The sequence below is a fragment of the Lepisosteus oculatus genome, chromosome 4 (genome assembly GCF_040954835.1).
Source record: "Lepisosteus oculatus isolate fLepOcu1 chromosome 4, fLepOcu1.hap2, whole genome shotgun sequence".
NCBI classification, from domain to species: domain Eukaryota; kingdom Metazoa; phylum Chordata; class Actinopteri; order Semionotiformes; family Lepisosteidae; genus Lepisosteus; species Lepisosteus oculatus.
This window is the reverse complement of record NC_090699.1, coordinates 64,606,126-64,632,334: the sequence shown is the minus strand read 5'-3', so window position 1 is coordinate 64,632,334 and position 26,209 is coordinate 64,606,126. Positions and strand designations below refer to the sequence as shown.

The 26,209-nt window shown below is 50.7% G+C and overlaps 1 protein-coding gene across 3 annotated transcripts in view; it reads left to right on the top strand.

Moving 5' to 3' along the window:
- The window catches only part of rassf1 (Ras association domain family member 1), a 33,874-nt gene extending 8,745 nt beyond the window's left edge, over positions 1-25,129 (top strand). For 2 of the 3 annotated variants that reach the window (XM_069189524.1, XM_069189525.1), the window contains exons 3-7: positions 7,620-7,738; positions 21,828-21,932; positions 22,087-22,372; positions 23,251-23,366; positions 23,991-25,129. In XM_069189524.1, the coding sequence (XP_069045625.1) occupies positions 7,620-7,738; positions 21,828-21,932; positions 22,087-22,372; positions 23,251-23,366; positions 23,991-24,137 (773 nt within the window). In that variant the 3' untranslated portion in view covers positions 24,138-25,129. Of the gene's footprint in view, positions 1-7,619; positions 7,739-12,771; positions 13,560-21,827; positions 21,933-22,086; positions 22,373-23,250; positions 23,367-23,990 lie in introns of those variants that run through there. The other variant, XM_069189526.1, reaches the window with a different exon arrangement.
- The last annotated feature ends 1,080 nt before the right edge of the window (positions 25,130-26,209 follow it).

Genomic DNA, 26,209 nt, shown 5'->3' with positions numbered 1-26,209 from the left:
TTGACCACAGATCTGACACCTTTTTTTGTGTCTTAACCAGACCCTCCTATGTTTAGACAGGGTGAAAAGATGCCGCTATTTTTAATTGCATATTTGCAGATTAAGAAGTAACGAGCTGGTTGCTAGCCCTTGGGTGATGTTGTGCAGTCAGCGATGGTTTCATTTGCTTTGGTTATATTTATTGTCTGCACCTCCGTTTCACTGCGTGAGAACATGATCTTTCGTAATGAAGGTCAGAGCCGCTTGTGGTCAGGTGACGCTTTGACAGCTCTTGAATTCTTCCCTCTGAGAGGTGTTGCTGTTTCCTGGTCTCTGTGCGTTTCTAGGGAGGGACAGGAAGCCCCAGCCCCCAGCAGGCTGGCTGAGGGATGTGGAGGGGTTCAGGCGTTTGCAGACTCTGAGCAAACCGCGGTCCCGTCAGCGTTCGCCGTGGGTGGCCACTTGCATGCAGCCTGACTTTGACTCTTCAGAGTCCTCTGTGATTTCCTGTGCCTGGAGCGCTGCGTTGAGCTTGCACACCTGCTGCAGGCTCATTTCTACGGCTTCCAGCGCCTGAGCGCAGGAAAAAAGGGCACAGCTTCGTCCCCCTGGAGAGATTTCAGGCAGGCGTTATCATCAGAGCCCACATACAGTAGCACCTTCACCTGTGGGGAGATCGGAGTGTGGCTTCCGATGAAGCAGTTTCGCGTAAATCCCAGCGTGGGTTGTGATAAGAAAATCCTCCGTCATTTCTCACCTCCTTATCTGACTGCGGTCATCACCGCTCGGCCCGGTTGCACACCTCTGTGCTCATGCGTGAGCGAGCAAGTGCGCTGGAATAGTCGGCATAAATACAGTCGCCAACGGGGCTGAATTTCTGAGCTGTCTGAAAACTAGAATAAGTGACATGATAATAACAACCGTCGTCATTGTTTTAAAGAGCACCTTCTAGATGATATTTCAATCTGACATTGTGACAGTGTAACCTTAACAGCTGGTTTCAGCTGGGGGGGTGGGGACTATTTGTAGGTATTTTGAATATTGTGTGAGTTTGGAAAATGAGGATGTACCCCACTGTGGGAGAGGATTAGGGTGGCCCTAAGATTGCCGCTGCTCTCCCTCCCCCAAACCCCAGAACCAGCTTAGACACCCCCCAGTCGCACCAGTGACTAGGACAGGCCGTTCACGCGAGGAGTCCAGACCGGCTGGCAGCAGGAGCTCAGTGAGCAGGTCTGCTGTTCAGCGTGCTGCCGGAGAGGAGAAGCCAACACGGGGCTGGCCTCTCCAGAGAATTTCATTTTATGTTGTTTTTTTTTTTTATTCATTCTCAGGCTTTTATGTGGCTTTGCCTCTGTTTCTGCTGCGTCTTGTCCCGCAGTGGAGCACCCCCTAAAATATTCTGCAAAAGAAATCCAGTTATTAAAGGATTAACTAGCTGAGCTGACATGCGTCTCTTTCCTAGGGAGGTTTTTTTTTTAATCTGACAGATGAGAAATACTGTAGTGAGAGCAGAGTCATTCTGGGTCTTAAAAATACCTAATATCTGACCTAAAAACTGCCACTTTTCCTCCTTTTTACACAGTTAGCCGACACGTTTCTAGGGGTTTTCTGTAAGCTTTATTCTTCCATTTTCCTCTCTGGCTAGTAGCAAAGAACGCCGTTTTATTTTGTGATGGAGTTTGATAGGGAAGCTCAATGGCAGACCTTTGCGCAGAACAGCCTCTGGAGTCGTGCTTTTCGGCAGCTTTTTTAGAAAAATGTCATGTGGTTGTTATATAGAGAGATGCCGGTGTTGTTTACCACTTGATGTCTGGAGCTGCAGATCCAAACAAGAAAAAACAGCAACCCCAGGCTAAAGCTTGCACACTGCCATCCCCTGGGGCTCGGCTCGTGGGGCCGAACCCGAGGCAGAAAGAGGTGCCTGCCTGTCAGAGAGTCACTCTCCTCCGCTCTCAGCAGATGTGTACAGGATCTCTTCCGTTTGAACGACCACTTTACTGTTCCGTCCTGCGTTGAGAGACCATGGGGTGGCGCTCCTGTGTCTTTCAGGCGAACAGGTGGCGTGGATGGTGGTGGGGGGGGGAGATCTGGCTAAGCAGATTAAAATGGAACGCATTTGCTGTTTCATTCCTGGGAATATTCCACCAAGCTGCAGGCGGAAGTAACAGGAAAAGGGGGGGGAAATTGAAGCATTTGCTGATTTGCGTGGAGGGGGTGTGCTGTTGAGACCCAGATATTCTCTGTGATGTGCGCACAGGGTGCAGCGAGGAGAGGTTTTCTCTGCGGGTGTCCCGTGTTGAACTGGAACAGCAGTACCAGCTCAGAGGTGGGATCGCTGGGCTGTTTTTTTTCCCCCCAAAATAAACTTTATTGCACCATCTTCCAGTGAGAGTATACCCTGACAAAATCTCTACTAAAAAAAAAAAAAGATCTTAGAAAGGTGATTGTCCTTTTTCATTCCCTTTGCTGTGGAAGCTGTTTCTGGGTCTGGATTTGCACGATAAGAGAGCCCCTCCAAGCCCCACCCCTTGCCGTCGTCCATGTCTCTGTCCCGGCTCTGAAACTGCAGCTGTCCGGTCCTCCGCGGGAGCTCAGGGAACAGGGATTTCCTCTTGAGTCCAGCTCCCTCGCTCCTCGCTCTGGGTTCTGCTGGATGAGGGTGTTCCTTGCCTTCCACAGTCCTTGTTTTGTCAGGGACTCCAGTGGGCCAAGCGAGCACTGTCGGTGCCAGCCCCAGCAGGAGGAGGCACTGGTGACTGAGCACCGCTCCGGCTCCCGGGAGCTGCCCGGTGTTGTCCAATCTGCCCCCCCCGCCGCTTTGGCGAAGGGGCAGCTCCAGAACACTTGCTCCGGCGTCTCCTCGGGGGAGCACGTGGCCCGGGGGCCGTGCGGGTTCCCGGAGGGGGAGTGTCTGTAGGGGACCTCCCCGGTCTCCAGCCTCTGGCGCTCGGCCATCCGGTCGAGGTCCTTTCCCAGAATTCTCTGGGAACCCGGAGCCTCTCTCCTGCGGGCAGCTGCGCTCTCACCTCTTTGCCAGGGAGGAGAGCCATGGGACTTCAAGGGATAATGGGGAGGACGGGATAAACGGGGGCTGGGGGCTTCAGTTGGGGAGGGTGTTTGGATATCAATCCAGATAACCCCCTCATACAAACACACTAAACACATACTGTACTAAGACGCGTCTTTCAGGACATAATGCTTCCGAGCGTCCTACATTATTGAGGGTTTGGATTTGCATTAGTCTCAAACTGGGTTGTTAAATATTTAGGCCTTCATTTCAACAGCTTGTGCTCTTTTGGAGAACCGGGCCTCTCAGCTCTTGATGGGGGGGTGGGTGTTTCACAATGAAGTACAATGCTGTACTTCCCATCATGCAACTAAGTCCCTTTCAGCCAATCGGGAAGCCAGGATTCTCGTATGGGTCGAGGTGCCCACTAGTGCCTCCCGGAACAGAGGAGCCACTGTGTGCCGAGAGGCTGAGAGCCCTGGAGTCTTTCACCTCTTTCTTAAGCGTTGCTGTGCAGCCGTCTCCCACGCCCGTGTGTCAGAGCTGTGTTGTGGGTATCTCAGAGTGCGCACAGAGAGCAGCGACTTCCTGACCTCGCTGGCGTGAGCCTCCGACTTGCAGGTGGTTTCCGTAGTCTGCGTCAGACTTTCAGCGCGTCCCCAGACCCTGCAGACATCGGACGCGCTGTGTAATCGCCGAAGAGAGCGGAGTTAGCGGGTTCAGAGCGGTCTCTCGACTGCGCTGGTGTCCGTAACCTGGACTGAACTTTAATCCACACGCTGCAGGTGCGCCAGGTGCGCTGTAGATCAAGCAACCGGATGGGGGCGCTCGCTGAGGAAGTTACGCTTCCGGAAGTGGCTTGAGAAGTGTGTGAGGGCAGGTCGGCACCGGGGAGGAGGTGCAGCTCTGAGAGAGAGGAGCAGGAGGCGCTGCGGGAGGGGTGAGGGTTAGAGCCGTGCCCCGCTCCTCTGCGCACCCTGCGCTGGAACTGACGCACTCTTGCGAAAACGAAAACCTCCCTCTCGGCACTTGGAGGTCGAACACATTTAGCCATCCCCCTCGGACCACACCTACACCAACACCATCTACCTCTTTATGATTTCTCATCTATTGCACATCTCCAGTCATTGTTTACACGTCTGTATTGTTTACATTCAAACTGTCTACATGTTTACTTGCACATTGTCTACTGTTTGCTTGTACATTGTCTTGATGCACTGTTTGCACTTTGTCTTGTGTTTTACACTTGTTTTACAATCGAGAGACTCTCTGTCAGTAAGAATTCCATTGTACCAGTACCGGTTACATATGGCAATAAAGTTCAAGTTCAAGGTCGGGTGGGCGAGTTGTGGCTCTCTTGACCCTCACCTATGACCAATTCGCTCTCATCGCCTTGGCTGAAGGTGTCTTCCTGTTTCCTGTGTCTTTTTCAAGACCGAAAACGAAAACTGATGCCTTCTGGACACCCTGTGCTTTAGTAGGGTGTCTCGTACCCCAGTGTCCTGAAGCACGCCCCAGCTGTCAGTCCGTAACCGCCGCCAGTCAAGGTGCTACGGTTTTGAAGAATGTTGTAGGTTTTTGGATGATTAATTCTGATTATTTGTGTCAGCTGTAGTGTTTATGCCTTAATCCGTTCTGCGGCTGTGCCTGTTTTCTTTGCCCCCCACAGAAGCAGAGTCACGCATTTGTCATCATCACACTTGCAGGTTTTGGGTTCGAACCCCAGTATTAACACCCTTGGTCGGTTCTCACCCGGTAGTAGTGAATGTGTTTTTTATTAAACTTTTGTTTAAATTAAATTTGGGGGAAAAGAATTGTAGCCCTCTCCAGTTCCAGTTGGGAACTGAGGTCGGATCAAGTGTCCAAATGCAGCGAGGAGGAGGAGGAGGAGTAGGGGGGATAAATCGGGCTCTCTTTGCTCTGCTGTTTTTCACACCTCCTGGCTCTTCCTGCAGGTGCCCAGGAAACCCCTCCCTTGCCCCTCCCACAGTGCCCCAAGCACTTAGCCTTCACTAGCAGAGAGATCGGGAGGTGATGGGATTTGTGTGCTGCTGATGGAGAAATTGCAGCCACTTTTATCTAAGGACATAGTCCAGATTCAGGATATCTGTTTATATTGTGTTTGGTCCACAGTTTATTTGGCTGAACCTCGAAAAGTGTGTCGTGCAACAGTGTGCAGCACTGCGTGCAGTGCCTTCTGTTGACCTGATGCCTTGGCGTGTCTGTCGCAACAGGAATTTCTGGTGTGCGTTTTGTTGTAAGGACGCGCCCTTCGCCCTGGGCTGGATTTCTGAATTCGCTGGTTGTCCTTGCTGTCCTATTTCATTGCGGTGGTCAGTGAAACAACACAGAGAAGTTGCACATTTGATGTAATCAGTTGGTGTTCCTGTGCTTGGCGCCTAAATAGCCTGCACTCATCTTCTGTGGGGGGGGGAAACAGGAAGAGTTTTAAAAGGAATCTGTAAAGGGCAGCATGGATGCAAACCGTTGTTGCCTCGAAGGGCTTGGGTGCTGTCTGTGTGGAGTCTGCATGTTCCCCCTCTGTTCGCTGGGTTTCCTCTGGGTGCTCCAGTTTACTCCCACGGTCCCAATACATGCTGGAAGGTTGACTGGCTTCTTCTAATTCTTGTTTATATTTTTCTTTTACTTTTAAATATACTTTTTTTTTGTCTTTGTCTTCATCACTATGCACAGCGCCCTTGGGTTAGGAAAGGTGCTTTATAAATAAAAGATAGTTGTTGTTGTTGTTGTTGTTGGAAAATTGGCCCTGTTGTGTGTGTATGTGTGTCGGTGTTGGACTTTGATGGGCTGGAGCCCTGACCCGGGTGTAACCTGCCTTGAATTTTGCTTGCTGCCCTGCGACCCTGTATTGGTTTAAGCAGCTGGGGAAATGAATGGATGGGATCTGTAAACACGGCGCTGTCGAAAGCGCCGTTTGCGCTTTCTGGTTATGATCACGTGTCGCCACTAGAGGGCAGCGCAACCGCGGAGGTCGCGCTGAAAAAAAACTTTTCTTGGCATTAGGTAGGAAAAAAACAATAGCCGGGTTAAGAAACGGAGACTTTCTCCACTCCAAACTAACGGGGACAAACCTTGAAAGAAATAACACAGTTTGCAAGGTTAACAGACTTTCTGGGCACAGGAGCAGAGCTGCTGGGAGACAGTCCCTCTGATCTAACCGCTAGATTGAAGCGTCTCATGACTCTTTTCAGCGTCAGCTTTATTACCGCTTTATTATCTTGCGGTTGTTTTCAGTAAAGTAAACACGCACAGCCAGAACACCCAGAGAGACGTGTCCTGTCCCAGTGCTCATCTGTCGAAATGTTTGCACACTTTGTTACAACCTGAGCCAGTGGATGGCAGGTTAGTTAGTCCCCGTTCTTTGTCAGGGAACAGAGCAGATAAAAACCTCTTTGAAGCATTGTCTCACATCCGGTCTTAAGATGTCGGGTCGCTGTCATCTCTGTCTTGTGACTTCTTCCCCAGGCAAGGTGCATCCTGTGCAATACAGGCTGATAAAACTCTTTTCCCCGAAAGTCCCACCCTTCCCGGAGGAGCTGGGATTTCGCAATGGGAATGAAAACACCCGGCAGTGACCGAGTGCTCCTTGAGGATTAGAGTCCTGAGGCTCCCTAAATTGAAGGCCCGGTTTCCCAGCCGACGGCGTGCCCCGGTGAATTTCGGCGCGGTGGATTTGGATGGGGACAGTGCGGTCACGGGGGTTCGTTACTGCAAGGCGAGAGAGACAGACAGGGATCACAAAAACGCACCCCAGTTTAATTCAACTTAAATGAAAAACAGGGGATTGGAGTGTACACTCCTTGTGCGATGTGTCTATAGTGGAATAAACCAGGGGCCCTGCAGGAGGAGCTGATGTGGAGTTCAGCTGACTAGTTTGGGAGGGGAGGAGGAGATGCCCAGGGCCTGACAGTCCGTCCAGTTCAGCTCAGTTGATTTGTCACGTGTGTATAATGTGCAATGAAATTATTGTGCGCTCCCATGCAAAGACATTAAAGGAATCGCCCAAAACATGAAGGCGGAACAGTGGCAGCAACAGCAACAAGTTCAATAACATACCACTTGAAAATAAAAGCCAGACAAGCAGAGGGAGAGAAAAAAACCTCAGGGTGCGCCAGTGGTAGGGGTAGATTTCCAAAATCTGAATCTGGACGTCCGTGCCTCTCTGTTCCTGTACCTGTTCCAGAGACAGACAGACAGACAGACAGACAGACACAGACAGACAGACAGACAGACAGACACACACACACACACACACACACACACAGAGACAGACAGACACAGACAGGGACACACACACACACAGACAGGGACACACACACACACACACACACACACACACACAGCCCAAGCCTCAGGAGCCGCCACCCTGCCCAGTTTATTTCGTTTCACCCTGTTTTAAAATGAGCTGGACGGTGCTTTCACGGTGATAGACCACGGTAATGTTCAGCGAGGGCTGGACTGTAAACATGCATCGCGCGTGTGGGTTTGTCTCGTTGACTATCGTGCAGTCTTACCTGGCACCTCACCGGGGGGTACCGTGCTGTATGTGGTCCGTGTGCGGTGTCCGACACAGCCGTGTTCTCTGACCACAGTGCCCCTGTTTGTCTCCCAGACTGCAGGTTCACCTGTCACTACCGCTGCCGGGCTCTCATCCAATTAGACTGCAGCTCCAAGCGCGGCGCCGACCAATCAGACGCCGCAGAAGACACCATAGAGACAGACACCAATGTGGTATGGAAAGCTACAATTACTCATGAAGAAAAGTAACACAATTACTGATGTCATGGTCCACCGCTTTGAAACATAATAACTGTGTCCTTTTTTTGCATGGTCTCTGTGGTCTTGTGATCGTTGGCCTCCTCCCATGTGTCCCCAGGGATGTAATACAGAATTGACAGTATGTGGGAGACCAGAGCTTCACACAGCGTGATTTAATAATGGCGTCTAGCTTACATCTAAGCAGGCATGCAAAGCACAGACGTCAAACAAAGAACAACTAAACATATTCATGCCCTTGATTCTAAACTGTGCTTTTTTTAATGCTTTTATTATAAGGAACAATAAACTCACAAACAAGAGGAGGCCATTTCACCCATCTAGCCCATTTAGTAGTTAGTAGCTAATATAGGGTTGGTTTGTTCTGTCCTCCCACCACCCTTTGTGTAAAGATCTGCCTCCTGTTCTGTGTTTTAAGTCTGCTCCCCTGTGGTTTTTCCTAGAGTCCTCTGGTTCGTGTTTCACTGTTGTTTTTGAAGAAGTGAATAGGGCTGACTTTGTCATTGTCCTTCGCGGTTTTATATCACTGAATTGAATAAGCTTTCATTGTTTAATGTGGTCTCATTCTTGGTCTCCCTGAGTCACTGCACCATGCTTTTTTCTTGCACTCTATTTTTGCTTCTGTTGCATAGTGTGTCGGGTCTACAGTGTTGTGCAGCATGTGAAAAGCACTCGGAACTAAAATTGAATTCAGCTGTTGAAACATGCGCCACATCTACACTAAATGTCTCCCTGAATTTGATCAGGGTTTATGGGGGGTGTCTTTTCGTTATTTCCCTCAGGGGATGCAAATGAGATCCCCTGAACGTCTGTCGCCTCCCACTTCTGTCAACCTGCCCTGCTCTGCATTTCATGAGAAACGACTCCCTTTCAGCTCATCTGCTGTAAGAGCAGCTGTAGGACAATGGTAGGGCCCTGGACGTGTTCGTCTGACACTTGTCATACAGGCAATCGCTGCAGGTAACAGCCTTCTTCTTTCAATTGGATTACTATCGTCGATTTCTGTAATGTGTTCTTGCCCAAAGCCGTAAACGCACCAGGAGAGAAGACCGAGGAACTGCGGGTGTCCGCAGATCTCATCGGCAATCAGGGACTCCTGTGCCAATACAGGTCTCTGCAAAGTCCAGATTACATCCACTGTGGGGATCACAGATCACTGATCACCGATCCCTCTCCGATCCACGAGCACTGCAGCTGTAAAGCACTGGCTGCCTCAGACAGAGCAAACGGTCTGTTGTCTCTGCAGGACCCGACATACTGATAGATTGAGAATGGCCGTCTCTATTGTTGACCACTCCCAAAATGCATGCGCCCATTGCCTCACCATGTCTGTTGAACTTAAATAATAATAATAATAATAATAATAATAATAAAAAAATTATTTAGCGCCTTTAAAGGTGGCTTCTCAAAGCGCTTTACAGAATGACAACAACAATAAATAAAAAGAATACACAAGATAAAACACAATTACAATATAAATCAGTCGCTCTGTAAGCAGTAAGCGTTAAAAGCATGCAGAAGCCCATATCTTGTTGAAATACCCTGATGTACACAACACACCAGCCTTGCTTTCCCATTTACATATAGGCATAGTATGAAGCAGTGCAGTGACCTTGGTTAAATTGGGCATTTTGATTACAATATGCATAGATAAGGCTGGATTGAATCGAACCAGGCCTGTCACACAAGCGCTAAAGCAGTATTTCGAGCAGCCGGGCTAGGAAGAGCCTGTAACTTCAGGCAGTGCAGGTGGGACCGTTAGCAAGTCCTGCTGTGCATTTGCAGTTCACGCAATTACAGATGTCTCTGTGTTTAGTTTCTCTTTTTATAGTCTGTTGATTTCTAGGTCTGTGTCCTTGCTGCTTGCAGTGTGCACAGGCCCGTCATTTATTTTAAATTCAAACGAAGTGATCTACAGGGCGGTAACTATTTTGAGAAAAGGCTTTGTTCGTAATTTTGTTTTTAAGTTAGAAAGGAGCCCGGGATGCTACTGAACTGTAGATTTAGTTTCTGGAATTTTCCAGGCGGGCCTGAAATCTTGTCTTTGTTAGACGTCGTGAGACATTTCAATGAATTCCACATGCCGGCCTAGAAAGCTGTATGTGTTCACGTATATGTTCACAAAGAAAGAAAATGCGGGAACTTAAAGCCGTTGTTTGCCTTTATTAAATCGTTTTGTGGGTGCAGAATTTGTTGGCAGGAAATAGGGCTTCAACAGTGTGTTCTGGAGAAAGATTGGTAAGGGGGATATTTGGGAGTGTGACCCTTCATCATCTCCTGGGATTGGGGTTAAGGGCTCTGGGAGCTGAGTGGCTCCATGTACCATCTGTACAAATGCCGGATTTTATTACCTATCTATTGATGCCAGGACCGAGCCCAGGCACAATTATCACTTAAGTGTCTCCAGCAGTAGCACAGGCAACTGGGGAACTGGGGAGGAGGGAAAAGGGGGGTAACCTAGCAACCAAATTGGACTGGCTTGAGGATGGAGTCCCCCCGTCGCCGGGCAACCGGTCTGGATTGTTAGATGGCACGTGGTGGGTCAGACGGAGGTCGGCGTCGGGGACAAAGGCGCTTATCAGCCGGCACAAGAGGCCCTTGGAGCCGGAGCGCGGTCTTGCCAGGGCAGTGGACAGCGGAGAGACCGGCGGACTGAACGTTGGACTGGTGCCATGGCAGGGGTGAAAGCGCTTTCCTTCGGTAGGACAGAGAAGGTCAGCCTCGAACAGAAGGCGTTTCCCCGTAACCGGTCGTGAGCTGCCACCTGGTGCAACCTCAAGAGTATATAAAAGTGTTGTCGAGGGTCCCTGGAAGAAAACAAGAGTTTCTTTTACGTGGCCTGGTGCACAGTGACACGGACACTGAGGGAGAGGGTACGCCTGTTGGCACTTTGATGCCGCGCCCAGAGGCTGATGGGAAAAGGATTCCGCCCACATGAGAACTCACGCTGCGGGTTTTTTTGCTATCCCTCTGCTCTCCCATCAGCCTCCTCTGCACACCAGTTCCTGTCTGAAGGACACGGAGGAGGACCTGAAGTTAAAAAAATGGAACGTTACGGAGAATAGATTGGCGACTGTGTTTAACATCGTCTTTGTAACCCGTGATTTCTGGGCTTTTTTTAGTGGCTTCGGTCATGCTTTTCTGTTTTCAAGAAACGCTGGTTTTCCCAGCCTCGTTTCAGTTCCCCCTGCCCTTCTCTTTTTGGATACACTTTTTTTTTTCATAAAAGTTATTTATATCGAAACGCTAGGGGGATCTGAGAGGAATGCTGTTGAGGGAATGAGATCTTTGGGTGAGATTCGCCTCCCTCACAGTTACCAAAAGAGGCATGACCTCATCTGTGCGTTTTTTTTATTCCTTTGAATGTAAAAAAAAAACCCAAACCGTTTTTAACTTGATCGCGTTTGAAACTCTTCCACGAATATGTACAGGGGAGAGATTAGCGTCTGGTGCGTTAAAAACATCATCATGTACTTCAGTTCTGCCCCACAGAGTGAGTCAATCACGGTTTTTGATTCAGCACACAGCAAGCATCGCTGCAGTAGTGCATTTCCAATAAACATGTCATATTAGCCAGAATCCGACCCAGTCAGGTGCTGACCCAGTGGGTTTCGAATGTGGAAGATGGGCTTTCAGCCTTTCACACTACAGCGGGCGTTTGGTGTGTGCTGTCTGGCGTCTCTATCTGATTAATGGTTCCTGTAACAAATGTCTTTTTGAGGGTTGGTTCATGCGCTGATCTTTTTTTAGACTGCGGTTCTCCTACAGCCTTGCCGCCTACCGTTTGAATCGCTGATACTTAGCGTCCTCTTGTGCTCTCTGGGTAACCAGGCGCCTCCGCTCTGACCAGCGCAGACAGACTCTCCGTTCATGCCCCCAGCTGTGGCTTTGAAACGGCTGGTTTCCTTGGGGATAAGCATCAGGACCAGCTGAAGTCACGCAAAAAGTGATTTCGAAGTTGCGCGCGGTTAACAAGAGGTACCACGCGTACGTCTGCCGGTGTGACATCTGCAAGCCTCACCGAAATGCACCACAGAAAAAAAAACTAGGCTGGGCTATTTCATTTATTCAAAATGATTTGCTTCACGGGCGTGTTTTTCAAAGGCCGAGATTAACTCCCCAGTTTTGATGAGTTCTTGATTTCACAGTTAGGCGACGCCCAGGGCTCGTTCCTCGCTGTAAAATTCAGTCTGGTGCGCATCCTCTGCGTGCCGGGTGTAAACTGCTACTGTCCCAGGCCTCCACCACGGGAGACTAGTTCATCAGGAGCTCATAAACATATATAACACGTATGGCAATGATATAATACAGCAACTGCACAATACCGTCACACAAAACAACATTCAGCAACATCGCTCAATCAGAACTCTTCCAGGACCATAAGATTAATAAAAAAAAAACACCGCTTGTAAGGAGTCTGTTCCACGATCGGATGCTTTTAGGTATGAAGGAAGTAATTGCTCTCTTAAGTCTTGTGCTGTTGCTCTCAGATCTTCTTCCTCCCCAGGGGGAGCAGGAGAGTCTGTTCTAAAAGGAGTGGATGAGAGGGGGTCATTTTAGGAGATCGTATGTGCGAGATTAAGGAAGTGCCGCTTCGTTAGACGTGTTATTGAGCCCATGGATGCGCCGGTTAATTTCGCCACCAATCCCGATCACGTATATATCGGCGCTTATATCGATAATAATAATAATAATAATAATAATAATAATAATAATAATTGCTTACACTTATATAGCGCTTTTTCTGGACACTCCACTCAAAGCGCTTTACAGGTAATGGGGACTCCCCTCCACATGGGCACTGTGTTCATGGCGCTGGGGTGGAACAGTGCTCTAGAAATCGGGTGATGAAGACATGCAGGTTTATTCAAATTCTCCCAACACGTCTTTTTTTTTTACTTCAGCAAGCACACCTTTCTTCCGGTGTGTCTTGTTGTCCTTTTTTTAGTGCTGGATCGACTGTTAGGTCGACCGCGAATAAAACAGGAGCGCAGGGCTCTCCTCCCTCTGCGAGCGAGCGGACGGTGTGGAATTAGTTTCGCGTCCCTTGTTTTTTTTTTTTTACCGAGGCAGGAAAAGGGAGTGGACTCGAGTCACTGGGGAGCTGGAATTTCCTCTCCCCGTCCAATGAGGGAGAGGCTCTGGCGAGCTTGTGTATTTTCCAATCTCAACGGAACGGGGAGGGGCAGACAAGAAAGAGGGAGAGGGCAGGCAAGCTGAGAGTCTCAGCTGAACTGCAACGTGGGCGAGAGACCGGGCAGCTCAAACCGAGAGAGATCAGGCGAGAAAGAGAGCGGCGTTCGCGGTCGGTGGCAAAAAACAAAAACAACCCACACACGCACACAACGAAAGAGCCGATAGATTTCCCGAGTCGCCGTCAGAACAGGATAAAAAACAAGCAAGGAAAAGAGCAGGCAGGGAAACCCGTGGCGAGTATACAGCAGGAGCTGTCGCGGCCGGCGTTGCAACAGAACTTTGCATTGAACTAAGGGAGAGGCTCGCTCCGTGCACTTTTTTGGGGGGTCTTTTTTGGGGGGGACGAACGAAACGAGCATAGCCTAGTCGTTGTCGGGCGGCGGCGGCGGCGGCGATGCGGGACGGGTCCGGCGAGGAGCAGCAGCAGCCGCAGCAGCCGCAGCAGCTGACCGCTTCCTTCGAGATGACCTGGGGCAGCACGGCCAGCAGCGGCTACTGCAGCCAGGAGGACTCGGACTCCGAGCTCGAGCAGTACTTCACCGCGCGCACGTCCTTCGCGCGGAAGCCCCGCAGGGAGAAGGTGAGCCCTCGCGCTGCTCGAGCGGCACTTCCGCGTCGCGGTTTCTCATTCTGCAGCACATGGGGGGAAAATAAAATAAATAAATACAAGTTCTGATTCTGACACCTCCTCCCCCCTTAATTTTTTTGTTGTGTGAATAGCATTGATGAGGTTTTCTTTGAAATTCAGGACCCCCCTCTCTTTGCTGTTTGCATTTTTAATGTATTTCTTTTTTTTTTAAAAAAAACAAAAAGGCGAAAGCGTTGGGTATCCGTTTTGTCTGGGGTTCGTCCCTAATTCTGTTTCGTGCGTCACCGTTCGCTCTCGTATTTCCTGGGCTTTGAAAAGTACACTTAGCTGTAATTGCCTTAAAGCAGACGATTACGTCAGCTAGTTTTCAGAGCGGGGTGAAAGTCCCGGAGAGCTTCATTGGGCTGGTTGTTGTTGTTGTTGTAAAGTAAACTCATGGACTGTTGGATTACAGCAACTAGATTTTAGTTTTGCTGTTTTTTTTTGTGTCAAAATGAAACACGATTGCTGCTTCTCAGTAATATGTCATGTGGTACAGAAAGGTGGTGCGTTCTTTTATTTCTGGTTTTCCTGGCCTGAAAGAGAAGGATAATTGTATATGCGCCGTTAATGACCGGGTAGTTGAGAGTGTGTGTGGGGGGGGTGACAAACTTTTTCTGTCGGTCCCAGACTGTAAATCCCTGTCCTAGGTGACGCATTCATCCCTAATCGTGATCGTGCAGCTCTTGAGTCATCCAGCAGGATCGCCCGGCGAGGTATACGGTTCTCAAGCCATATGGGTCGTCTGGCGCGGTGGACGAAGTCCATGCACGCACGTTGTCTGTTTCTCGGGGATGTGGACACGGGGCTTCGCAACGTGGCCTGCCTCGCTTTCAGATGAACACTTAGCTGGCTGCTGTGCATTTAACACCGGGGCCTTTCGCACAAAAGGCAAACCGACCCCTAGAAAGGATGAGATGCCTCGGACGGTCGAGCACGGCAGGCACTCGTGCGCCCCTCGCTGTTGCCAACACACAGTGTCCCAACCTTTTCTGCGTGAGCCGCTGACTGATCAGCTTCAGTGATCAGCCGGTCTCTGCTTACCTTCGCTTGCGAGGATTAGCTTCTGTGCAGAACGGATCAAAACCTTTTTGACACCTAGAAATGCACAAGTGCGCGAGTGCGGATTGCAGTTGCCCTGGACTGGATTCTTCGCGTATTATTATTATTATTATTATTATTATTATTAATAATAATAATCTCATCATTATTTTGGAAAGGCTGTCGGTGCCCGTCTGGGTCAGGCCGACCGCTGTGTGTGTGTGTTAATGTGTTAAACTGGGTGGTGCTGGTTAAGAGACTCATTTCGGGGACTGTATGTGTGAGACTGAGCGTGCGGTGTGACAGACGACTCAAGTGACGGCCCTGTCTCGGATGAGTCCCTGGGGGAGGAGGAGGAGGAGGAGGGGGGTGTGTTAGTACAGGGAAGCTCCCAGTCCGGCAGTTTTTCTGCAAAAACTAAAACGGGCCTCTCGCTGCCTCTCAAACACAGCGGAGCTTGTCCTGCCTTCTAAGGTGAAGACGGAGTCTGCCAAGCTCTCCTGCTGCCAGTGGTGGTGTGGCCTGTGTTGGGCTGGGCGGGGGGTGCCCTGCTCGTCCTGAGCTGCTGGAATAGAAACGCCGCAGCACCTCGCTGAAAGTGAGCGTTTTTTTTTCCATGTGCTTTTCAGGTGCTGGCGCATCAGCGGCGCGGTGTCTCTTGCAGGTTAATTTGGGGTTCGCGTGGCAGTCGGTGACGGGTCCCGGTGGGGTTACAGGGGATTCAGGAGAGTCCTTGGAGTACATTCGGGGCTGTCGGGCGTGCAGATCAACCAGCTTTTCAAAGAAGCAGCGAGCCGTAGATGCTTTCCAAATCGTGCCCTTTTCTCAGAAGCGCATCTGGAGGGCAGAGGTTAAAGTGGGCTTTCCTGAGGCCTCATCGCAGAAAAATTCACTGACAAATGTTTTTGCTCTCCGGTGATGTCTCCTAAACGCACTGCAAGCGTGTGAGTTTCGCTGTGTTTACGTCGATCCGCAGCCTGTCTTGTTGAAGCCTTTGCTGCAGAGTGCTGGTCACACAAGCTGATGGGCTCATCAAGACCCGCTGGCTTCGTGATTGACTATTGATCTGTTGCCACTGTGGTGTTGATTGCTCTGTAATTGCAGAGGCGTTCTTGTTACCTCCAGCAGGAGGACGGAGGTGGCTGAGTCCAGCGAGTCTGGGTGTGATTCCAGCCATGTTCCCAGTGCGTCAGTCTAGGCTGTTGTTTGAAATAAATCCATTAGCATGAGAGGCTGGCAAAAGCAGGCTGTCCTGGGAGCTGCCTTTGTGTATGGGGCTCGGCAATGTGCTTCCTGCTTTCCCTTTCCTTTAGGAAGCTCTGCTCCCACACCCTCGTCTCCCCCTTCACAAGCCTGTGCTGTTTCTCCCTAGAGCTCTGTGCAGGGGGCTGCACACCCGTGTCTCCTCTCTCTGTCCTTGTCCAGCGTCCACACACCCGTGTCTCCTCTCTCTGTCCTTGTCCAGCGTCCACACACCCGTGTCTCCTCTCTCTGTCTCTCTCTCCTTGTCCAGCGTCCACACACCCGTGTCTCCTCTCTCTCTGTCCTTGTCCAGCGACTTCAAGCAGGAGGGATTTGTTACACAGTTAGACTGGCTCCTTCATCCTTTCGGGTCTGAACGCTTCAAAGACGCAGTGTGGTTGGTGTAAATGTCCCTGAAAAGAAAAGCCATTGAAATCAAAGTGTGTAAAAAAAAAAAGAAAAAAAACAATTCAGGGGGACTTCTTTCAAGTCACTTCTGACCTTTTTTTATTTCTTCTAAAGCTGCCGTCCTGTTCAGTAGCACTTGCATCAACACCGCTTGCCCACTCTTGCGCTTCAGAAACCCTCCCTGGGCTGGCGCTGTTCTTCCGTGGCATGAAGCGACACCCGAAACAAGTCCTTGTCCGCCCCCTTCACCTCCAGCCTGCCGCTCTGCCAGTGTGTGTTTCAGGGCCTCGGCGCTGTCATTTCCACATCTAGACGTGAGCTCAGTGACTAAACCAAGGAGTCGGCCCACAGCTCGGAGAGTTCAGCTCTGTGAATTGTTAGTCACTCTCTGGGGGTGGTTTCCTTGCCTTGTTTTTCATCTTTACGTATCTTTTGTGCAAGATGTTTACACTTATGTGTGTTTCCGCTGCAGAATTGCAATACGAATGCCGAGAAGTGAACTATCGGCGAAGGCAACCTGTCTATAAAGTTTCTTAAATGACTCTGGACACAATGGGGGGGGGGGGAATAAGTTACATTTAAATGAGCTTTTTTTATTTTTGCACTGTAGCTGTGTAACACAGCCCTCAACAGCTGCTGGAGTTCGCTGGGTTTGATTTTATTTCCCCCTAATGAAACTGCATGTGTTCAGGTCAGTGCTGTTTCCACTTTTTCTGTTATTATATATTTCCTCTCGAAACGAAATGACGGGAGGGAAAAGGGAGCGGTTGGATTATTATTCCTAAGCTTTTGTGCCTTGGAAGAGATCCGAGACGGAAATCTAGGACCCGCTGCGCGTCCGGCTAGCGGTTTCCGGTCCGAGCAGGACAGAGAAGGGGCGGGGCCGTGTGTGCAGGCCCCAGGGGTCAGGGGTCGTCAAGTGCTTCCTCCCAGCTGTTCCTCAGGGTTCTTCCCTGTCGTGTCCGGTCTCGTCCTCTAGTTCCTGTGTCCCCGCTGGGTCTGAAACTTTGCAGTCTCGGCCCGGAGCGTGGGTGCTTTTTCCTGGATCCCGCCGACCCCGTTACCCCCCGGGGGTCCCGGATACACTCCGACACAGCGTGCGGAGCCCCTCTCCCTCGCAGTGATGTAGGGTGACACAGCAGAACGGGGAGGGGGGGGTGGCCTTCCTGAGCCCGAAGGCAGAGCTGCAGCTGTTGGATGGTGACGAGTGCGTCTGGGAGCTGTGACTCCAACATGAGGCAGCGTTCTTGTGAAACAGGGCAGGCATTGTGGCCGCGCTCTCCCTCATGAGCACAGTGTTGTGGAACGCGGATCAAGGTGACCACAGGCTTGGCACGGCTCCCGGTTTCTCATGCCTGCCTCGTGAAGGAGTGGAGGCGGGAGCCGAGGAATCTGATTGGCCGGCGCTGACATCATAGGATTGTGTCCTTAAATGTCGACAGGAAGGGAGTCTGATGCAACTGGGAGTTAATCGCTGTGGGAGAGTGGCACGGGAGGGGGGCTGTGGAGTGGGAGAAAGACAGGAAGCCGAGGGGCTCTGGGTTGGTGACGCACCCTGACTCGGACACGAGTCCTAAGAGAGGAGGGCGAGAGTCTCGCACTGACCCTCTGAGGCTGTGAGTGACCAGCCCTGTGCTGCGAAGTGGACAGAGCAGGGTCCAGGAAGCGAGGCCACTCTCCCTCAAGAGCGGGGGGGGGGGGGGGTGAGGTTCCCAAGTCTTGGAATACCATTTCCAGTGGAAATGCTTCCTGAATACTTCACGAGACTTTGGTGGGTCCGGGTCGCGGCCCGTTCGAAAACAAAAGCCTTTTCAAATGGCGTTAACGGCAGTGGCTGAGCTTTCCCTTTCCCAGAGCTCTGAACGAGCTCAAGCTACAGAACTGTCTGCTCGCTCCCCCCACGAGCTCACGAGACCGAATAGAAAAGCACTGCGCTGTCTTGGCATTCACAGACAAAACTGCTCAACTCATGCACGTGTAGTGATTTGCTTTCGTCTCTGGCCAGGCAGTTAGTCACTTGCCTCCTCACAGTTTTACCTGGTGAGGTTAGGTTGTTTTGGGGTGTTTCGCCGTGTCCGAGTCTGGAATATAAATGCACAAATGACCTGTCTGGGCGTGTTGGTAGACTAATGACCTGGGACTTGAGCACACTGAGCAGACACGGGTTCCCTTGCCAGTGTTTGATAGTGGCGACAGGCCTCTGTTGGGCAGGAGCACGCACAGTTGATTATTTGAAATTAGACAGGTGGAGCACATGGCCTTTTGAGAGCCGTTGTCTGTCAAAAAATAAACGTGGAGTTGAGGTGTCCTGTGTTTTCACGTGTTTTCTTGTGTTGTGCCTGAAATGCGTCCCCTTGCCTTGCGTTCAGCTGTGGTTCCCAGGCTCTGCTCCTGGGTTTTGTTCCAGCCAAATACTTCATCACAGTCGAACTGATTCAAGTTTTGAGTTTGGGGTATTTTCCAAGAATGTTTTCAGCCCTTAAAAGGTCAGATTGGATACGGAACTGGCAAACCCTGTGCCCATTTCTGATTCACAGGTCCCCCCCGAGTCAGGTGTCCCTCCTGAATTGCAGCACACAGGTGGACATCGTGCTGTGGGCGTGTCTGACATGTTGTCACATCCACTGTGGGTGATCTGTAAGAGCTCTTCAGTCTCTCCTCAGCTTTGCTGTCTTTCTGAATGAGGGTCTGTGTGTTGAAGTTATATTTATGACACTCGGGACTGACTGAGAGACGTGTAAACTTGCAACTCAACCGTTATCAGTTGTGAACAGTTCTGTATTCACCGATAGGAGAGATTGGGGATCTTTGAACTCCTTGCTTACTAGCGCAGGTCTCAGATCGGTCGCTGATAAAGATAGCGCCGCATGCTCTTAACTACTCTTGTTTTCTTATTAACTCTGCGCGAAACGGGAGCGATCCATCATGTTTTGTATGTGATTATGTGATGTAATTGCACACTGTGGGATAGCGATCATCCCACAGGGCTCCCTGCCCCCTCAGTACAGATGCACACAGTAACAGACGTGTTCAAAAGACGTCCTGCATAGCCAGGCAGATTCTCCGCACCTCAGCCTCCTTAAAAAAGGCATCCTCTGCACGTGGGCTTGCCCGGTGTGGGACAGCTGCGCTCCGATCGCTGCAGAACGTGGCAGTGGAATCGGAGGAATGCAAGTTGTGGCTCTGGAGCTCAGGATGAAAGGGATGCCGCACGGTTTCCGAAGGCTTGCTTGGTGGCAGTAAATACCTTCAAGAGGAATTTGATTCCGGCATTTCGGTGCTTTTGCTCTCTGAAGCTCGTTGTCTTTGACCTGTTTTTCAGTAACTGAAATGATGAAGTTGCAGACCTGAAGGTGTTACAATAAATTCTATAACTGTATGCTTGTTATAGAATTTGCTTGTTTTTTTTTCAAGAAATGTGCTTCACTTTTTAATGCAAACGATAAATTTTATGATCTAGCCCTAGATCAGTATTTTGAGGTGACATGCTCAGTTTATGTTTTTCTTTATGGACGTGGCGAGGTGGCCTCTGACTCTCGAGTGTAAATCGCACTTTGCAGCAGAAGACACTGATAAATTGGCGTCCCTGTCTTCTTCCTGTTAAGAGAATGAATACTGAACTCCGGGGCAATTATTGAATTCAGTCCTCTGACGACTGGGGCCAGTGGCTATTGAGGAACATGAATAAGGGCCTGTGCAGCACTCAGTGAGCCAGTGCATTAATCTCCCCGTTGACAGCACATGTTACTCATGCGATAAGTGCTGTGTCTGTGCGGGGGGAGGGCAGGCTCTCCCTGTCTGATTTCCCTGGACGTGTGGGGGGTGGATTGAGTCTAGACCCCAAGGAAGGGAAGTCCAATTTGCCCCTGCATCTTGCCCTGTTGCTCCTTCAGTGAACTGGGACTGGGCAGTGGAGATTAAACAAATCTCATCTCTCTGAGCCCGTTTTTGAGGATGTGTGGTTTTTAGAAGTGGTTGCCTCCCCGATCTGAAATGGGGAAAATGCATGTGGAGTTCCTGTTCGTTTGTACCTATAAAGGAGAACCTGAGCACATTTTTCCTGCAGGTTGACCTCACCTTTAACCCCAGGAAGTGCTTCACTATGCTTGCCACCTCCAGTTCCGGACATTCTGGAGGCCGGAGTGAGCTAATGTGCTCACGCCGTGGTCCCCAGAGAACTAGGGGTTAAGGATTGGTGGAGCTTCTGGATGAGAGTGTGGCCCGGGGTGCAGATGCCCACTTTAATCCCATACTTGTGACCGATTGTCACGGGACGTCTCTCTGTGGCCCTAGGGCTCTGCGCATCTGTGCCATTAAGATCAAGCGAGCGGCTGGGCGAGCTCGTGACAGTGCCGGCCTTGTATTTGTGCACAAAGCGCATCCTGCCTACAGGCCACACCATTGTCCCGCAGGACGCTGGGGATCGAATACCCCGAGATTTCGACATTTTAAATACAGAGTAAATCGGCGGAGAGCCACTTGGCTTAACGGTGTGCTTGAGGAAAGAGGAGGAAGGTTCTCATGCATATTAAATTGAGCTTGTAGGTTATTTTGTGTGCATGAGTGCCTTCTTGCTCGGGGGAAGAAAAGCCTTATCGTGCACAGCTGGTCCCACCAGGCACATATTTATCTGTCCATTTTTTAATGTGCCCATCGTGATAAATCTGCCACAGCGCAGCTTCTTGTCAGAAGTAAATAGTATTAAGAAATTGCTTTCCTAAGAAATCCGGCACGTTCCCCGCTTTCCCACTCTCTCTGTACAGACAAGACCCGCTGGCTTTTTTTTTTTTTACATTTACGTTTTCAGAGAATGGAGAACTGCATGTTCAGCACTTAACATTTTAGAAAAACAATTTGATTAAAGGGTTCTGAAGTGTGGACAATTACAGGAGTGGGGTTGTTCAGAACGGACGGTGTCAAAGAGGATGTTTGTTAATTCCTTGACTTTGACCTAGCGTACAGATGGCAAGGAGGAGCAATTTAATAGGAGTAAAACGTGCCCGAGACCGTCACTTTGCCCTCGGCTGCCTGCAGTTGTGCTTCTGAGGCCGTGCGAGAAACTGGAAGAGGAGCTTGGGAATAGTGGAACGTTGTTGTCAGCTGTCGTGCTTTAATACTTGGGTCAGTTTTTGGACTTGAAATGATGTTGGCAGGAGAATTTTCTCCTGCATTATTATTTCAAAGCTCGTTTTGGTGGGGGGGGATGAGGTCAAGTTTTTCTTGCTTTTAGTATGAAAAGGAGGAAGGAAGAAGCAGTCGGGCTGAGGCAGCTCATTTTTCAGGCGCTGCTCCGAACACTCGTGAAGTGTGTGGTGCGCTGCTGCCATCTGCTGGAGGCACTGACCCTGCCTGAGGAGCACAGGGTGTGAGGCTGAAAGTGAGGCTCTCGACTCCGCAGGCCGGGCTAGTGCCGGAACTGGTCTGCCTTCGCTGCGGCCACGCGCGCGATGTGGCGTTTCTGGAGCGCGCGCGGGGGGGGCGCGGTGGACAAGCGAGCGCTGACCCGTTGCGGGTCTTTCTCCTCGGCAGGACGAGCAGATCGAGTGGAGCAAGCAGGAGCTGTCGCTGTCCGAGATTGAGCAGAAGGTGAAGGAGTACAACGCGCAGATCAACAGCAACCTCTTCATGGCCCTGGTGAGTGCTGGACAGAGGCTGGACAGAGGCCCCACGCGCGCACGCACGCGCACACACACGCACACACAGTTCAGGGGTTTGAAGTCGGCTCCCGAACTGCAGGCCGCGCGGTCCACGTCCAGCCTGAGCCTAGCTTGTGTTTCCTATCCCGCAGAACAAGGACGGCTCCTACACGGGCTTCATCAAGGTCCAGTTCAAGCTGGTGCGGCCCGTCTCGGTGCCCCCGCCCCGCAAGGGCGCGGCGGGGCAGGACCCCCGCAAGGGTGCCGGGGTGAAGAGGCGCACCTCCTTCTACCTGCCCAGGGACACGGCCAAGCACCTGCACATCAGCTCCCGAACCCGGGCGCGCGAGGTCATCGAGGCGCTGCTCAACAAGTTCACCGTGGTGGACAACCCCCGCAAGTTCGCCCTCTTCGAGCGCACCGAGCGGCACGACCAGGGTGAGAGGCCGGCGCGGTGTCCGCTTCCCGTTGCGTGTCCGACGCGGTCTCTTGACGCGGCTTGACGTCCGGTGCGTCGCACCCTCTGAAAGGAGCGCCACGCTGCACGTCCAGCTGTCTTGGAACGAGCTGCATTCCTCTCTGTCAGGCTTTGCTGCTTTTAACAATGGGGATTCTTCTGTAGTTAAAGGGGAAATGCAGTCCCGATTTCTCAGACCGGTTATTGCATCTTGGTAACAAAATAAATTCACCGATGAATTTCAGATTCAACGCTAAATCGTTAACTTTGGGGGCAGTACTGTAGGTCACCATGTTGTCGCAAACTCGCGTTCAAGTTCCCTTGAATTGCGCCATTATTCGACCCTTCCTGCTCACTAGTCTCCCTAACGTATGACGTCTGAGCGAATAAAAATGGGTTGTGCAGCAGGTATTTCGCTGCAGAAAGTTTCCAATATGATCTACATGCAGGGTTAGCAAGAAGTGTTTGACGGCACAACCTTGTTGGAAATCGAGAGCAGTCTTTCTATTGGATCAAAAGAGATGTATTCACGAGCCTGCTTGTTTACAGTGTAATAGGGCCGCACTGGAGGTTTTGCTGCCTCGTTCTGAATCGCAGAACATAGAGCTGCACATACAGTACCTGGAAATTTAGTCTTATTCTGTGATGTCAAGTGGAGGTTTTTACAAGTTATTGTCTACATTTGACTTGTATTGCGGTTTGAAATGCACTCATCGGTGCGGATTCTTTCTAACCCTGAAATATACAGTCAGCCTTGAAGTTCCCCTTTGAAACGGTGGGGGGGCGGATGAGCTGTGATCCTCTGTAACTGAGCAGCTCTCTCCGTGTCTCTCTCTCTCTCTCTCCTCTCCCTGCGCAGTGTACCTGCGGAAGCTGGCCGACGAGGAGAGGCCCCTGCAGCTGCGCCTGTGTGCAGGGCCCTGCGAGGAGGCACTCAGCCTGATCCTGAAGGAGAACGAGACGGGAGAGGTCCATGTGAGTCACCGCCGCGCCCCTGATTTTCCACGCACCCCTAAATCCGAGATTCTTACTCTTTTTTCCTACGTAGAATAAGTAGTTCTGGTGTCTTTGGGGAGCTGGGGAGACGTTATGAGACTACCTGCTTGAGCTGCAGAGTTGAAGAACTATTTACTGGTTCGGGCTTAGGCCCTGTCGTGAGCCAATTGGAATTCCCCAAGTGGCAGCATACGATTGGCTGAGTGCCGCTGGGCTTGGCACGTGATTGGCTGAGCCCGGGGTTGCCGTCGGCAGTCTTGCAGCGACTTCAGCGAGAGACGCACCTCCTCTCCAGTCAGTGCTTGCTCTCCTGTAAGATATTGTAAAGCTCATATTGTGTCAAATGCCGTTTGACTGACGGGTGGGCACGTCGGACTAGTGTGTGCGAAGATCCTCATGTTCTTTGTCTGCTGCAGAGGCTTTAATTTGAATCGCAGTCGGTCATTTCAAACTGGTGGGTTATAACATAGGGGGGGGGAACTGCAGTGAACCACATGTTTGGTAATGGGTGCGAGGAGGAGCTCCTTGGCCTTTTCTGTACCTTCACATCCTGCTGTCGCGTGTTTCGCCCCGCCGCTCAAAGTTCGTCCCCTCTGCCTCCAGTGGGATGCCTTCACGATGCCCGAGCTGCGGAACTTCCTGCGGATCCTGCAGCGCGAGGAGGAGGAGCACGTGAAGCAGATCGTGCTGCGCTACGCCCGCGCCCGCGACAGGATGCGGGAGGCGCTGGCCAGCGTCACCCCGGGCTGAAGCGGGCCGCGGACGGCCGCGGTGCTGCCCGGGGGTCACCAGGGGGGCCCTCTGTCGCCTTTATCCCAAAGATCCCAGCTGACCTTGCGCGCGGATGGACGTGACGCTGAGCCCTGCGTGGGTGGTGGTTGTCCCGAGAGAGAGTGTGAGAGTGGAGGGGAATACGCTGAAGTGCCTTCGAATCCAGAGTGAGAGAATGAGTGAGTGAGCGAGCGAGCCTGACCCTGGTGTGCAGTCCAGCTGTCGCCAGGCATGTAGGCCTTCGTGGACGCCTGTGTGCATCCAGTGCTTCGCACTGAGGGGACTTGGCACTGCTTGGGAATTTGTACTTGGGGGGAGGGGGGGGACGCTCAAGCCCACCTTCTATCCCCTTTCCCTGACAGCAGTGTCTTTTGTGGTGTTGTGACTGGCGCCAGCCGACCAGCTGTGTGTCCGGAGTGTGCAGCGATTGGCTGTGAGTGGGTGTGACGTCTGACCGGTGCGACGTGTGAGTCCCAGGACTGATTGTGGGGCAGCTCTGTCGACTTGTCCGGGACACCGAGAGACTCGATAAAATTTCAGTATCCCGGAGATGATGGTCGGCCAATGAGGGGTTGCATTTTTCAGGATGATGGGACATCTTCTTGCAAGACTGTTTCTAAGGGGTGGAACGTGTGTGGTGGCTTTTTTTTTTTCGTACCGTTTCCAAACTGTTGTACCTGTTTTTGTTCCTGTCCTTGTAAATGTGATGTTCTCCAAGGGATCAGCCCTCTGTTTTGTTCTTCTGTCCCCTTTCTGGACAGCTGTCACAGTCTGGGAATAGTGGTTTCATCTTTGCCCTGAGTGAAGTGAGGGGGAGAGGCAGGGTAGCAGATTTCCAACTGGGGACATGAGCTTCAGTGTTAACTATTTTTCTACAGCCAGTTGAGAATGTTTACACACCCCTGAAATAATGCAAAATGTAAACCTGCCAGAATGACTGCACAATAAATGAATTAAACCAGTAAAAAAAATGTCTTGGGTTTTTATTCCATACAGCAGGTAGAAGTGTGTCCGGAGTTCGCAGATGACGCTACGACAAGTCCCCAGTATTCGGGCTGCTGATTCTCCAAAGCATGAGAAAGACGGGTGATTGGAAATCTGCTTGGTACTTTCCTCAAGGGATATAGAAAGTTGAAGGACAAACCTGCTGTATATTGAGAAGATGAGAACTCCAGCTACCAACACATTTCACCATTCCCTTTTGATAGCCGTTTCTTATCGAAGAAAGCAACTGGGTTGGATTAAAATTATTTAAAAAATGGATGGATGCTTGTTTAAACTTTTAACTTGTATCATAAGAGCGTCATAAATACCAATAGCCAATCCAGGAAATTGGAGGAAACCCACATGAACACGGGGAGAATATACAAACTCCATACAGACAGCACCCCAGGTCCAGAATTGAACCCAAGACCCCACTGCGAGGCAGTGATTGTAAAAAATGTGCCACCAAGCTACCCAGTAAATTAAGTCATCTATAAAAAGTGAAAACCAGTGGAAAAATGCAGTTTTTCGACACGACCGAGTCTGATAACCACAGTGCGAAACCACCAAATTATAATTATGAATTTAAAGTTGAGTGCTAATAATTCAAATAAAAAAAAAATATTATTGGTATTGCCAAACAAAATCGATGAGTAAAATTGTATTTTCCATACCAGGAGGTTACTGCAAAAAACAAAGGTGTGAGCAAAAACTATTGCAGCTTACAGTGTAAGTGTGTTGAGTGAACTGTACTATTGTCGGGCATAATATGGTTGGTGCGTTAGTTGCGCTAATAATATTAGTTCCTTACACTCCTGTAGCACTTTTCTGGACACTCCACTCAAAGTGCTTTACAGGTAATGTGGATCCCCTCCACCCCCACCTGGATAGTGCAATAGCAGCCATAGTGCACCAGTACACCCCCCACACACCAGCTCTCAGTGGGGAGGAGACCAGAGTGATGAAGCCAGTTCAGAAAGGGGGGTTATTAGGAGGCCATGAGGGGTAAAGGCCAGGGGGGAAATTTGTCCAGGACACTGCGGTAACACCCTTACTCTTTTCGAGAG